The sequence below is a fragment of the Hibiscus syriacus genome, unplaced genomic scaffold (genome assembly GCF_006381635.1).
Source record: "Hibiscus syriacus cultivar Baekdansim isolate YM2019G1 unplaced genomic scaffold, ASM638163v2 tig00116951_pilon, whole genome shotgun sequence".
Lineage (NCBI taxonomy): Eukaryota > Viridiplantae > Streptophyta > Magnoliopsida > Malvales > Malvaceae > Hibiscus > Hibiscus syriacus.
In genome coordinates this window covers 1,519,063-1,531,314 of record NW_024063482.1, presented here as the reverse complement: position 1 = coordinate 1,531,314, position 12,252 = coordinate 1,519,063, and the positions used below count along the sequence as shown (strand labels likewise).

The 12,252-nt window shown below is 36.5% G+C and overlaps 2 protein-coding genes across 6 annotated transcripts; one reads left to right on the top strand and one right to left on the bottom strand.

Moving 5' to 3' along the window:
• Positions 1-282: 282 nt before the first annotated feature.
• LOC120188653 (signal peptide peptidase-like 4) lies at positions 283-5,927 on the top strand. 3 transcript variants are annotated; one of them, XM_039192066.1, is made up of 14 exons: positions 283-511; positions 1,344-1,502; positions 1,656-1,767; positions 2,323-2,439; positions 2,617-2,768; positions 2,881-3,063; positions 3,749-3,783; positions 3,991-4,147; positions 4,370-4,423; positions 4,620-4,712; positions 4,804-4,946; positions 5,126-5,196; positions 5,485-5,568; positions 5,692-5,927. In XM_039192066.1, the coding sequence occupies exons 1-14, from the start codon at positions 377-379 to the stop codon at positions 5,805-5,807; spliced, it is 1,611 nt and encodes a 536-aa protein (XP_039047997.1). In that variant the 5' UTR covers positions 283-376; the 3' UTR covers positions 5,808-5,927. The 3 variants fall into 3 exon arrangements, with proteins under 3 accessions (XP_039047997.1, XP_039047996.1, XP_039047998.1); XM_039192065.1 differs by having other exon boundaries at positions 285-511; positions 3,985-4,147; positions 5,692-5,926; XM_039192067.1 differs by lacking the exon at positions 283-511 and having other exon boundaries at positions 1,376-1,502; positions 1,663-1,767; positions 3,985-4,147; positions 5,692-5,926.
• Positions 5,928-8,082: 2,155 nt separating this feature from the next.
• On the bottom strand, positions 8,083-11,942 carry LOC120188652 (U-box domain-containing protein 33-like). 3 transcript variants are annotated; one of them, XM_039192063.1, is made up of 10 exons: positions 11,583-11,942; positions 11,368-11,498; positions 11,057-11,178; positions 10,863-10,964; positions 10,520-10,679; positions 10,136-10,273; positions 9,692-10,034; positions 9,345-9,652; positions 8,447-9,178; positions 8,085-8,339 (listed from the first exon to the last, which is right to left on the bottom strand). In XM_039192063.1, exons 1-10 carry the CDS (start codon positions 11,728-11,730, stop codon positions 8,160-8,162), a joined length of 2,364 nt encoding a protein of 787 aa, XP_039047994.1. In that variant the 5' UTR covers positions 11,731-11,942; the 3' UTR covers positions 8,085-8,159. The 3 variants fall into 3 exon arrangements, with proteins under 3 accessions (XP_039047993.1, XP_039047994.1, XP_039047995.1); XM_039192062.1 differs by having other exon boundaries at positions 8,083-8,339; positions 9,345-10,034; XM_039192064.1 differs by lacking the exon at positions 11,583-11,942 and having other exon boundaries at positions 9,345-10,034; positions 11,302-11,437.
• Positions 11,943-12,252: the final 310 nt, after the last annotated feature.

Genomic DNA, 12,252 nt, shown 5'->3' with positions numbered 1-12,252 from the left:
AAAAATTAAGTATCAAATTGTACCTTAAAGTCAAGTTTAAGTACCAAAATATATATTTACCCTTTCTAAAATTGTAGAAGGCGTGAATTGCAAACGTGAATTGCAAACGCTGACCTAGAGCGTCAACCACAGAGGAAAGGTTAAAAAAGCAAGTCCAGTCAACAGCTATTACCAGACGGCATTTCTTTCATTTTTAACCTCAACACAACGACAACAAAACAACCCAAAATAAAGTTATATTTATTTCCTCTGCTCCATCTTCTTCATTCGTTATTCTCCTCCCCCCCCCCCCTTTTCACTTCGTTTATATATCTGAAAGAAAAAGGAAGAAACTAAAGAATCGTTCTAGTTTTATGGTAGTTTTTTTCTTCTAAATATGGAAATAAATAGGGGTCTGTTCATAGTAGTTTTAGTTGTAGTTTTGACTGTTAAGTTGGGGTCGGCTGGGGACATAGTTCATCAAGACAACGTTGCTCCAAAGAGACCTGGTTGTGCTAACAACTTCGTTCTGGTATTCCTACAAAAAGCACTCAGCTTTACTATTTTTCCTTTTTTCTTTCATGTGGTATTCTCATTGACGTCTGTTTGGTTGCTGGGAAAATGGACGATAAAAGAATATTCCTTTTTTAGGTTTTCTACTTGATATCGGGTTTAGATGTTTTGTTAAATTTGATGAGTAGTTTAATTGTTTCTTTTTTGGGGGATTTATTTACTCCAAATTATGACTTTGTCCTTTTGTTCCTGCTGTTTGATTGCCGGGAAAATTTTATTTTCTATGCTTGTTTTTCTGATTCAATATTATTGTGCGTTCCTTTCTTTTTGCTTTGGATTAAAGGAAAATGAAGGGTTTAATCTGTCATGAGCTAAATCTTTGTGAAAGAAATAGTTTCTCTGACTTAGCTAAGTAGTACTTCTTTTGAGTATAAGACTATTTTCCCATAATATTGGTATGGTCAAGCACTTTCAGATATTTCCTAGCAGCCAAACGACACCAGAATTTTCCTCAAAATTTTGAAGTAGATCAAAAGGGTATTTTACTTGGAAAATATCTTTCTACTGGAATGTCTTTAATCTCCTAATATTTGCTAATTGTACTCAGACATGCAAAAAGTTAAGTAAATAGTGGAAAGTATTGTCGCATATATATATTTTTTGCGTCTAAATTTTGGACTTGATAATAGTTCCATGACCTCTTTGCTGGCGTTTGACAATTGAGTTAGTATGATGCTTGTTTATTCATAATACTTTTTTTTTCTTGGTATATTATTATGTTCCTTTGGTATATCATTTTTGTAAATTGTTGAATATTGCTTTTGGATTATTTATCATCCAATTTGTTATAGGTAAAAGTCCCAACCTGGATTGAGGGTTTAGAAGACAATGAGTATGTTGGTGTTGGTGCACGTTTTGGACCTACTTTGGAGTCGAAGGAAAAGCATGCAAACCACACCAGGCTTGCACTTGCAGATCCTCCAGATTGTTGCAGCAAACCTAGGAATAAGGTGTTCAAATTCTGATCTTTTTACAATAAATTTATCCAATTTGACTCCCAGATAATTAGATATATTCACATATACGTGTGTTTTCATCTAATCAGTTGCCCTTACTCTGTTTCCTTTACTCTTAGTTAATCTTGAATATTTTGTCTGTGGTAGCTTACAGGGGAGGTCATTCTGGTTCACCGAGGTAACTGTAGTTTCACAGTGAAGACTAATGTTGCCGAAGAAGCTGGTGCTTCTGCCATCCTCATAATAAACAATCAAACTGGTATGTCATTTCATTTTACCACTTCTTCGGCCAACTACTAAGAGATTGTCCATCTCGATGGCCTGTTGTGAACTTGTGATAAAAGCTAGCTCCATACCGTATACCCTTTAATGTGCTATTTGCCTTGAGTAGAGGCATTCTCTTGACTGATAGGTCTCAGTCCATTTTATAGTTAGTTTTTGTGTCTGAATCAAAAGAGAAAGAAGATTTTCTGCGCTACATATTGCTTCATGTTGGAAAAGAGAATAAATTTTGTGGGCTTACATAGGCTTAGGACCTCTACGTTTTTCAACTATACCCATACCGCAACTGGGATTAAATTACATAATCTTACCCTTTATGGATGTGTTTAACTAATGTTGCTTTTCATTCATCCAAATTCAAGATAGCTGTTCGATCCTTGGAGCTTATTTGAGCTTCAATTGTGATAATGTTACATTAAAGATGATAGAATTTATTGTAATGGTAATGGCTAATTACAGTTTTGACAGCTGTCAGCAGTCCAAAACTTGTTTTTGCTTTCCAAAGATTGAATCAGTTAATCTTATTCTACAGAACTCTTCAAGATGGTTTGTGAATCTGATGCTGATGTAAATATAACAATACCGGCTGTCATGCTCCCTCAGGATGCTGGTTCACGTTTGAAAAAATATATAAGTAACAACACCATGGGTATGATTTTCTTTCTTCTGCATTTCTTTTATATTAATGTCACAGTTGATCCTGCATCTTTGTTGTTCCAGAAAAATGCTCTCTTCTGATCTTTTACCTTGCTTGAGATGGGAATACCAAATATGGCATTTTGTCAGAATGGATTTTAAATTATCTTCAATTTTCATATTTATGTAGTTTCTGTTGCTCTTTACTCTCCAAAGCGCCCGGCCATTGATATTGCTGAAGTGTTTTTGTGGCTAATGGCTGTTGGTACCATTTTGTGTGCCTCTTATTGGTCTGCATGGACTGCTAGAGAAGTTGCTATTGAGCAAGACAAGCTACTCAAGGTCACTTTTATGCCCTAATTTTATGTGTTCTTTGTTAAAATTCTGTTCTATCATATATATAGCTAAAGAATCGTTCATCAAAATGTTGTGTTGATTTATGTTGGTTGCTCAGGATGCATCAGAAGAATTTCTACAAGTAGGAGCTTTGGGTTCTAGTGGTTTTGTTGACATAAATACAACATCAGCAATTCTCTTTGTAGTAATTGCTTCATGTTTCTTGGTCATGCTTTACAAGCTTATGTCATTCTGGTTTGTTGAAGTTCTGGTGGTTCTCTTTTGCATCGGTGGAGTAGAGGTGCGCCTGTTTTCATATATTTGTATGCTTAGTTCCAGGTGGCTTATTTCTTTCATTTTTTTTATTGGTAGTTCACAAGTTATTACTGAGCTATTTCATGTTATCTTCTACAGTTTTCAACAATTTTTTTGGGAGTTTTGTGATTTTACTATTGCTGCTGGTCTTCTTTCCTTCTGTTTATAGACTTCTCTTATTCCTGTTTTTGATGTGTTCATCTTTGTAAATTTTAACCAAAACTCGATTTTGCATCATCTGCAATGTCACTAAATCTGACTGATGGTTATGAATTATGAAGCCATTTCATGAAAGCTGCAATGTTATTTCACACTTACATCTTGTACACGCTGCGCACCATCATCTATATGTCTCAGGACTTTTCTGAAAAATCCATAGATGCATGCACATCTTTGGGGGGGGGGAATTTCAACATGAATATCTTGAATCTGTTTACTGGAAGCTGCAATCAAGGACTACTTGTTCCTTTTTTTTGTTCAAACTCAACTTATTGAGAACCGGCTTTTGTCTCTGTTTCATAATTTCTTTGGTAAATACTGTGATGTGTATTCCATGTTACATTTTTCCGACATTCTCTTGTGATAAGGCTTGATAGAAAGGGCACGGGTTTGGGGTTAGGGGAGGTCCTTTTGAGATGAATGCTGATCCTTGATGTCCTTTATGCTTCCAGGGCTTACAAACGTGCTTGGTGGCATTTTTAGCGTGGTATGCATATTCCTTCCCCATTGCCTTTCCATTTTTACATCAAGAATACCAAAGTCTCAATATATGGAACAAGTCTGCTACTAAATCTCTATTACAATGTTCTAAGAGCAACACTGCTCCCCAGAATACATACCTTTACTTTCTACATTTTAATGATCAAGTTACAAATCATATGAAATTGACAGCTAAATATGCATGTAGTTTCAGGTGGTTTCGACGCTTTGCTGAATCATTTATTAAAGTACCCTTCTTTGGAGCTGTTTCACATCTATCACTGGCTGTTTGCCCCTTCTGCATAGCTTTTACTGTTGTTTGGGCAGTGTATCGCCGTATTTCATTTGCCTGGATAGGACAAGATATTCTTGTAAGACCATTTTTTTTGTATCATATCTTCATGTGTCGTTATTAGTACTTCCCTTAGATACTGATCAGGTGATGAATTGTATTGTATCTGATGTCTCCACTTGCTTGTGGTGACATCTCTTGTTATTGAAAGTTAATATGCTTGTATTGGAGCCGTGTTTAATTAACACTCTTTTTTGTGAACTGATGAAATTTAAACCTCCTTTTTTTTGCTTTCAATCAGGGGATTGCACTAATAATCACTGTCCTTCAGATTGTTCGTGTACCAAATCTCAAGGTTAGCACCTTCATCTATTTGGCTTTTTCTGCCTACTGCTTAGAGAGACATGCATGTTTTGCTATTATATGGTTCTTATATTCTACATATTTCTCTACACATGATACGTAGGCATGTAGTTGGTATACATTTGAGAACAATTGAAATGTGTTGAAAGCTCCTTTTGATGCTCTTTTCTGTTTTTCGATTGAATCAGGTTGGAACAGTTCTTCTGGGTTGTGCTTTCTTGTATGACATCTTCTGGGTATTTGTTTCCAAATGGTGGTTTCATGAGAGTGTAATGATAGTTGTAAGTAGTCATAAGTCATAACAATAATGGTTGGTATTCTTTCTGTAGACCTGTGGAATGACAATTATTTCATTATTTTTCTTTTATATAGGTAGCTCGTGGTGATAAGAGTGGAGAGGATGGCATACCGATGCTACTAAAAATTCCACGGATGTTTGATCCTTGGGGTGGATACAGTGTTATTGGATTTGGAGACATAATCTTACCTGGCCTTGTTGTGGCATTTTCGCGAAGGTATGAACATTGGAGCCTCGTGGCTACCAGCTCTCGACCAAAAAAAGTTTCTTTTGTTTGTTTTCATAGTACTCTTATCTTCATTCAAATGTTTCAGCAACTAGGTTTGCTCAAAACAAAGTGTTCAGTTTCTGATGTTTAGTCTGCTTATCAACTGACACTACTGATGAATTTTGCAGATATGATTGGCTAGCAAATAAGAATCTTCGATCGGGATACTTTGTACGGGCAATGACTGCCTATGGTGTAGGTATGAATAATTCTAAATTTGCTGAGCCATCCTGTTGATATGTATGGGACTGTGATGGAACCAAGCCAAGCTTGAATTCATTTCGTTTTAATCTTACTTAGCCTCTAATGACTGTTAACAGAGAAAAATATTGCTTGAGCCTAACCTTCTGAGCTTACTTACTACTCCTGTAATCGGAAGAGCACGAAAATGATGTTCCTCAGATTTTGCAGTTTCCTTTTACTATCTGTCTTGCAATGCAAAGACCATTGGGTCATTAATGCTCTATTCCTTAAATTCACTCAACAGGTCTTCTGGTCACCTATATCGCCTTGAACCTGATGGATGGACATGGGCAACCTGCTTTGCTTTACATCGTTCCTTTCACGCTTGGTAAGTGGTTGTGAGATTAAGAACGGGTTTGGATGCTCTAACATATATTTCCGGGCTCGTAAACCCCGACAAAATGTTAACTTTTTCATCGTCTCTTACCATGTATCTATTGCTTGGTTGCAGGCACCTTTATTACATTGGGAAAGAAGAGAGGTGATCTTGAAACTCTGTGGACAAGAGGAGAACCGGAAAGACCTTGCCCGCATATGAAACTTCATCCCTTACAACAAAAAGAATAATTGTAATAAACTATGAAAAAATAAGTACCTCAAACTGAATGCCAGTTTTGGCTATTAGTACATAAATCAGCTGAAAAGCTTTTACCCTTGTAGGTTCTAGAGAGAAGCATGCAATATTTGCAGTATTGCAAACACCTGTAGAAATTGACCTGTAACAGAGAGCTTTTAATCCAATTCAGCTAATTATGTAGAAATTTACAGTTAATTTGTGTAACCCTCTGATTAGATGATTAGAGAGTAATTGATTAGTTTGAGATTACCATAAAACCTGCGTAAAGACCACCGTTTTGAGTGATATTTTGCGTGAATGTACCGAGTAGGGCTGTAAATGATTCGAGCTCGACTTGACTCGAAAATTTTAAAGCTGAGCTTGACTCGAAAGCTCGTGAGCTTAAAATTTTCATGTTTAACTTAACTTCAATACTTGAAGTTCCATTCGAGTTTAGAAAAAATTTGAACTCTAAACATTCTCAAACTTAGTTCTTTGAAGTTCAAGCTCGAATTCAAGTTCGAACATGAATCTTAAGTACATGAAAATCTTATATTATATTTTTTTTAAATAAAAACAACATATAAATATTGATATTATTAATAATTTACTTGAGAATTAAAATTTGATATATTATTTTTTTCAAATTGCTTGCGAGTTTTTTGAATTGGATATTAAGTAGCTTGTTTCGGTTAGTTAATAACTTAAGTTTGAGCTCAAATCGAGTTCATTCAATTTAAGTGTTAACTGAACTTTGATTAAGTCAAATTCGAGTAGTTCACGATTTGTATTGTGATACATGAACCAGTTCACAATGATGACAACGTTTTTTTCTTTGGACTAATGTTTCTACTCGAACCTCTTAAAAGAACAAAATCTCGAAAATTCAAAGCACATATATTCGGTAAGTATAATATGAATGAATGCTTTAAAATTCCTAATGTCCCTCTCTTTGGTGTTTTAGATTAGAGGTTTAATCCTTTTAAAAATAGGGGATGATACATGCATCACAAGACTCACATCAAAAGAAGATAGACTATTACTTCCAATTGATGCACACGAATAAGCCTTGGAAAAGAAGAATAACAGACCAACAAACTTGCAACTACTTTTTGAATGGGATCCTAATCTTATTCGATCAACATGTCTTCTGGAGATATGACCGGCTGTCTCTTAGCTTTCCAACGGTTCTTGAATTGCATCAATCCAATACTGGGAACTCAAGAGATGCCCATTCTAGTGAAGACAAAACATGCAAGAATTCCTATACGGGATTAATACGAATTTTCAATATTTTCATATTAGGAATAGTTTAAATCAAGGTTATAAAGGTAATTTGCTTGTATTGACAAAACCCTAGTAGCCCCATCTTATTCTCCAAACCACCACCTTCTAGAAGATCAATCTGGATCATTCATCACATCCAACAGTTGAGGAACAAGTAATGCATTCAAATTCTTAGTTTCCATCACCACCATCGGATCAAACACTACATCAAAGGCACATATTGATGCAGCCCACATCACTTGGATTAGGATAGACTTCAGTTATTATTTTATTATTCTTTAGTCATGTTAGGATAATGACTCATTTTCCTTATATAAAGGATGCTCCTCCTACCATTGTAATCATGAAGTTTTATTATTTTCAATACAACATGAGTTCTTGAGAGTTAGATATTCACACTCTAGTTTAACTTTTCATTACGACTAGGAGGGCTAGTTAATTGCGATTAGGAGGGTTCGTAGGACAATTATCAATCTATTTTCTTCAAATCCATCATCACCATCATCACTTTTGTTGTTCACCTTCATAAGAGAGATCTTTTTGATTTCTTGATTATCATTCTTTATTTTTAAGTTCTTTATATTTTGTTTATCTTGTTTTAATTTTGTTTATTACCTTGTTTCTAGCACCTAAAAAGAACCTTCGCCGCTGCCGCCACCTTCCCCATTCATCTTATTCTTTTTTTTATCGTATCTAGAATTTTCTAAGTTTGATTCTTCAACAAGAACAACATTCAATTATCTGCTGCCGCTTCCCTATCATATTGTCTAATTTACCGTTCCAAGTGACATAATTTCGCATCGACCTATCATTACACCATAATATTATTGGTTAGATTTAAGTTTTCGTTCCAATACGCTATTTCCAACATCAGAAGTGAAGTTAAAATTTAGCTTAGATTTCGGTTTTACAATTGCAGATATATTGCTTTGCTATCAAAATATTGGGTTTCTGAACTCGACACTATATAAATGCAAACAGAATATAGGACTCGTACAGTATTACACCCTTTATAAACATGGAAGAAGCGGTCAAGGACAACATGGCCAAACATGTTCCAGGAACAAGAAACAGTTTCAATGATTTTGCTGCCATTGCTGAATAGCAGAACGAAGAGGAAAGTTAGGGATAAGATCGAGATGTGGAAGCCTGAGGTTTGTCATAGGGGAAGTATCATGGTCAGCCAGCCAATCCTGCAATGCCGATGCTTCGTAAGTATAACCATCAGCTGCCACACACGGATCAGTCATAACTCCCTGCAACCCGACATCATCATATGAATTACAAAACTGTGATTCATTGGATTCAAATATAATCCACCTAAAAGAGAAATTTTCAAAACAAGGGAAAAAATGGAGCTAACCTGTAAAATGGGACAAATGAAATAAGATGGAGGCTCGAGATTATCTTCATCAGAGTCTGCAACATGTGATATCGACACTCCAGAAGGTTTCATTGTCTCAAGTACCTTGAAAACATCTGATGCAAGATCAGGTCTCCGGCTTCGGTTTACATCACAGCATCTTATAGCCAAGTGCGTCAACTGAGCAACTTGGTGTGGCCAGTTTCCAGCTGAAGAATCCAAGAAGGAACTCGGACCATTTAATAGCTCGTTTTGTGCGATCTCAGCTATACCCTGAGCTAACCTCCCACTAAGTAATTGTAATACTATAATGCCAAAAGGGTATAAGTCCAAACTGTGAGATACTCTTCTTGTACCACGAAAATCGGGATCAAGGTAAGGATTAGCATTGCTTGATTCCGTCGTGTTGTTTGAGTTTTTCAAAAGAGAAAGTGCACGATGAATTCCGAAGTCGGTAAGTTTGCAACCAAAGTTTTCATCAAGAAGAATATTCCCAGGTTTTAAGTTGCCATGCATTAGTTTACCCGAATGTAAAAACATTAGAGTAGAACAAAGCTGAGTAGCTATATGCAACCGAGATTGCCATGACAGCGGGGGCATGCCATTCCTGCAGTTCAAACGATCTTCAAGACTTCCATTAGGAACATATTCATATATTAAAGCCCTTCTCCCAGGGCAGGCTCCGATAATAGTTACTAGGTTTGGATGCCTCCATTTAATCAAATCATCAACCTGAAATACAAGACAGCATACTCTATTTCACTCTATTGCAGGTTATCACATCTTTGATTCTAAAAAAATGTACCCTCGGCAGTCGAGTGTTGGCCTTCAAACTGAAACAACAGCATAGAAAAATTTAAAATGCCAAAAGAATGTGACTTTAGGTTCGGTTCCTTACCTGCTGTTGGAGTTCAAAGGGATCTTGAATGCTACTTCGACCAAGCACCTTTACAGCCACTTCAGTGTGACGAAGGACACATTTATAATATACATTCCCCCGAGCTCCTTCTGCTATCTTATACAATTGGTAAAAGCCCTCAGTTGCTTCCTCAATCTCCGACAGAGAGAACTCTATAAAGTGTTGCTGCAAGTGAGAGCTTGAGGTATCTTCGGATTGTTTTCTTAAAAGCTCTTCGTTTATCCTACAAGTATTTTCGAGCATGACCTGCAACTCATCTTTTTCTTTCTGGACAATCTGTAACTGGTGCAAAGTTGCATCATTAATCTCTGATACAGACAACCGGTCCAGATTGAATTGGTCCATATGTGCGCTTAAGGTCTCTTCTGCTTGTTTTCTCAAAAGCTCTTCAATCATTTTACGACTATTTTGGAGCTCAATTTGCAACTCGTCTCGTTCTTTCAGGGAAACCTGCAACTGCTCCATAGCTGATGCTAATTCATCTTCTAATTGTTTCATCCTGCGATCTGAGTTGGTGACTTGGCTCTCCAGTATAGACTTTTGCTCCCTGGCAACTGAATGTTCTTCTTCTCTCAGCCTCTTTATCTTTTCAATGCTCTCCTTCTGTTTTGTAAGTGCTGTCTCCTTTTCTCTCTTGCATTCATTGTACAACCTTTCAAATGTTTTTGCCTGCAAAAAAAAAAAGAGGTCAGGATTAGTAACCATTACAAGGCTGAATTTGAAACTCCATAAAAGAGGGAAACCAAGGTCTGAATTGCAGAAGACATTACTTGGCGCATAGCCCGGGCGGCATTCATTTCAGCTTTCACACGCTTGTCGGACTCTTCAAATGCTTTTCGATTTGATGATTCAGCTTCCTGCAGCGCTTGTTCAAGCTGATCAAATAGTTGATCATTACTACTTCCTTCCTGCCAAAAAGCCATGAACCATTAGAGACATCAGCAACAGTCAGTTCAAATTTGAAAATGCGTCATTCCCCAACATCCAGTTCAAAACTAAGCTATAGTGATAGGAAATTGGTAGCGACGATGATCAATATATAACTACTGAAAACATTAGTATACATTCTCAACATGTAGCTTTTATGGCAGATGAATTCCTACTGTACTGTAGTATTCCAGGATATTGGGGCATTGGATAAATGAATCACAAACCTCTCTAGAGCAAAGCATTTCATACGGCTCGAGCTCGCATTCACTCTCATCTCTTTCGTCGAACACAGTCGAATCTAAAATACCAGCAGCTTCACTAGAGCTTGTCAAATAACTAGAAGCAGATGGACTTAATGCATTTGATGATTGCCCGATTTCAAACCTGCTCCAAATACCTTGAAGTCAATATAACGGAAGCAGTTGGAATGTGCAATGCCATTTGTCATAGTTTACTAAAGACTGAGAAACTTACACCCATGACCCATTAGCTAAAAATCTGCATCTGAAAAGTTTCAAAAGATAAAAAAAAATTAAAATTAGGATTCCGGCGATCATCGAGCATTACCTTGTATGTACAAGGTGCTCCCTGCAAATGAACCAAATTTGACAAGAAAGTGGCGCATTTTCGTTCAGATATTGTGCTTTCTCAGACATCAGCCACATTCCCCTGGTCAATCTCAGCAGATGAGAGAAGAGAACAAGTAAGATGGTTAATGTTTAAAGAGAGTGTGAGCAATTCAATAATAGAAGTATTTGTACTCTGAGAAGCGCTCATCAGCTGCGGCTCCCATCACTAGCTTCTTGATATTGTGCCTACGAATCAGTTCCAGAATCCCCTTTGCAACATCATCCATCTGAATATGTAGCCTTATGGCACTGACCTAAACAATATTGAAGAACTGCTTATGGGATAAAGGGGAAGTTTTTTTTTTTGAATCTTCCAATGCATTCAACAACACAAAAATTCAATGTTCAGAATTGATAATGGGAAACCATTTTCATACTTAATATTTCAAAACCTATAAACCCAGAAATTATAAAAGTAAATAGGTTTACAGAAGAAATAGTACCCCTGCTTGACTACAGAAAAGAAGGTGTTCATCCGTGATCCGATTCATCATGTCCTTTCCAACTTCCTCTAGACCCCTAATTTGTCGCTGATCAAACATGATTTCAGCCAAATCCTCATCAACTCCGTACACTCCATAAGAATAAAAAAAAACAGATTAAAAATGGCAAAGAAAAATCTCCAAGAAACGATTAGAAATCAACAGTGAGTTCTTACCGGATGAGATCACTCTGGAAGGCTGATGAACATGAAGAATGCAAAGTTTTCGAGGATTAAGATTGTGTAAAACCCATAACAAAGTGTTCTCACTTTCTTCAACTTCTCCTACTGCAACGTATATCGTATCATCACTAGACGTAGCCATAGTTGTTCTGTTAACTCCCTCACCTGCTTTGAAATTGCAGACATGGAACTCGGTTAAAAGCCAAAGATAAAGCAACCCATTTCTCTCCTCCTTTCTACTATTAAAGAAAATACTAACAAAAGCTTCAAGGCAAGTTCCTAGTCAATACGGGGTCAATGAGACTATTTCATACGGGACGAAGGAAAGAGATCCCCTAATAACTATTGGGAGTTGATGTAGGTGACTTGTCACTGTAAAATCATTTTATAGTATAATTTTGTGGTTTGTTTTATCGTATCAATATCAAAAGGAAACTGTTGAATTCCAAAATGGTTCTTGGCTGCTGCTTGGTTCCGCAAACCAAACAACGTTTCTTCTTTATTTATGGGATATAATAATACGAAGCATATTATTATTCCTTGGTTCTTTTATCTTCTTTCTGTCTAAATGCGTGCATTTTGCCCTTTTTATTAAAGTGAAATCACTTTCATAACTTGGAGGAAATTGGAGTATATATTAACGGATAAAACAATTTTAGTCCAC

What these genes read in the sequence shown, in the direction of transcription:
- LOC120188653 (XM_039192065.1), top strand. Translation starts at nt 377, where the DNA reads ATGGAAATAAATAGGGGTCTGTTCATAGTAGTTTTAGTTGTAGTTTTG. An exon ending in GTGCTAACAACTTCGTTCTG is followed by an intron (nt 512 to 1,343) that starts GTATTCCTACAA and finishes AATTTGTTATAG; the next exon opens with GTAAAAGTCCCAACCTGGAT. An exon ending in GCAGCAAACCTAGGAATAAG is followed by an intron (nt 1,503 to 1,655) that starts GTGTTCAAATTC and finishes TGTCTGTGGTAG; the next exon opens with CTTACAGGGGAGGTCATTCT.
- LOC120188652 (XM_039192062.1), bottom strand. Translation starts at nt 11,730, where the DNA reads ATGGCTACGTCTAGTGATGATACGATATACGTTGCAGTAGGAGAAGTT. An exon ending in CCTTTGAACTCCAACAGCAG is followed by an intron (nt 9,179 to 9,344) that starts GTAAGGAACCGA and finishes CTTGTATTTCAG; the next exon opens with GTTGATGATTTGATTAAATG. An exon ending in TCATTTGTCCCATTTTACAG is followed by an intron (nt 8,340 to 8,446) that starts GTTAGCTCCATT and finishes GTCGGGTTGCAG; the next exon opens with GGAGTTATGACTGATCCGTG.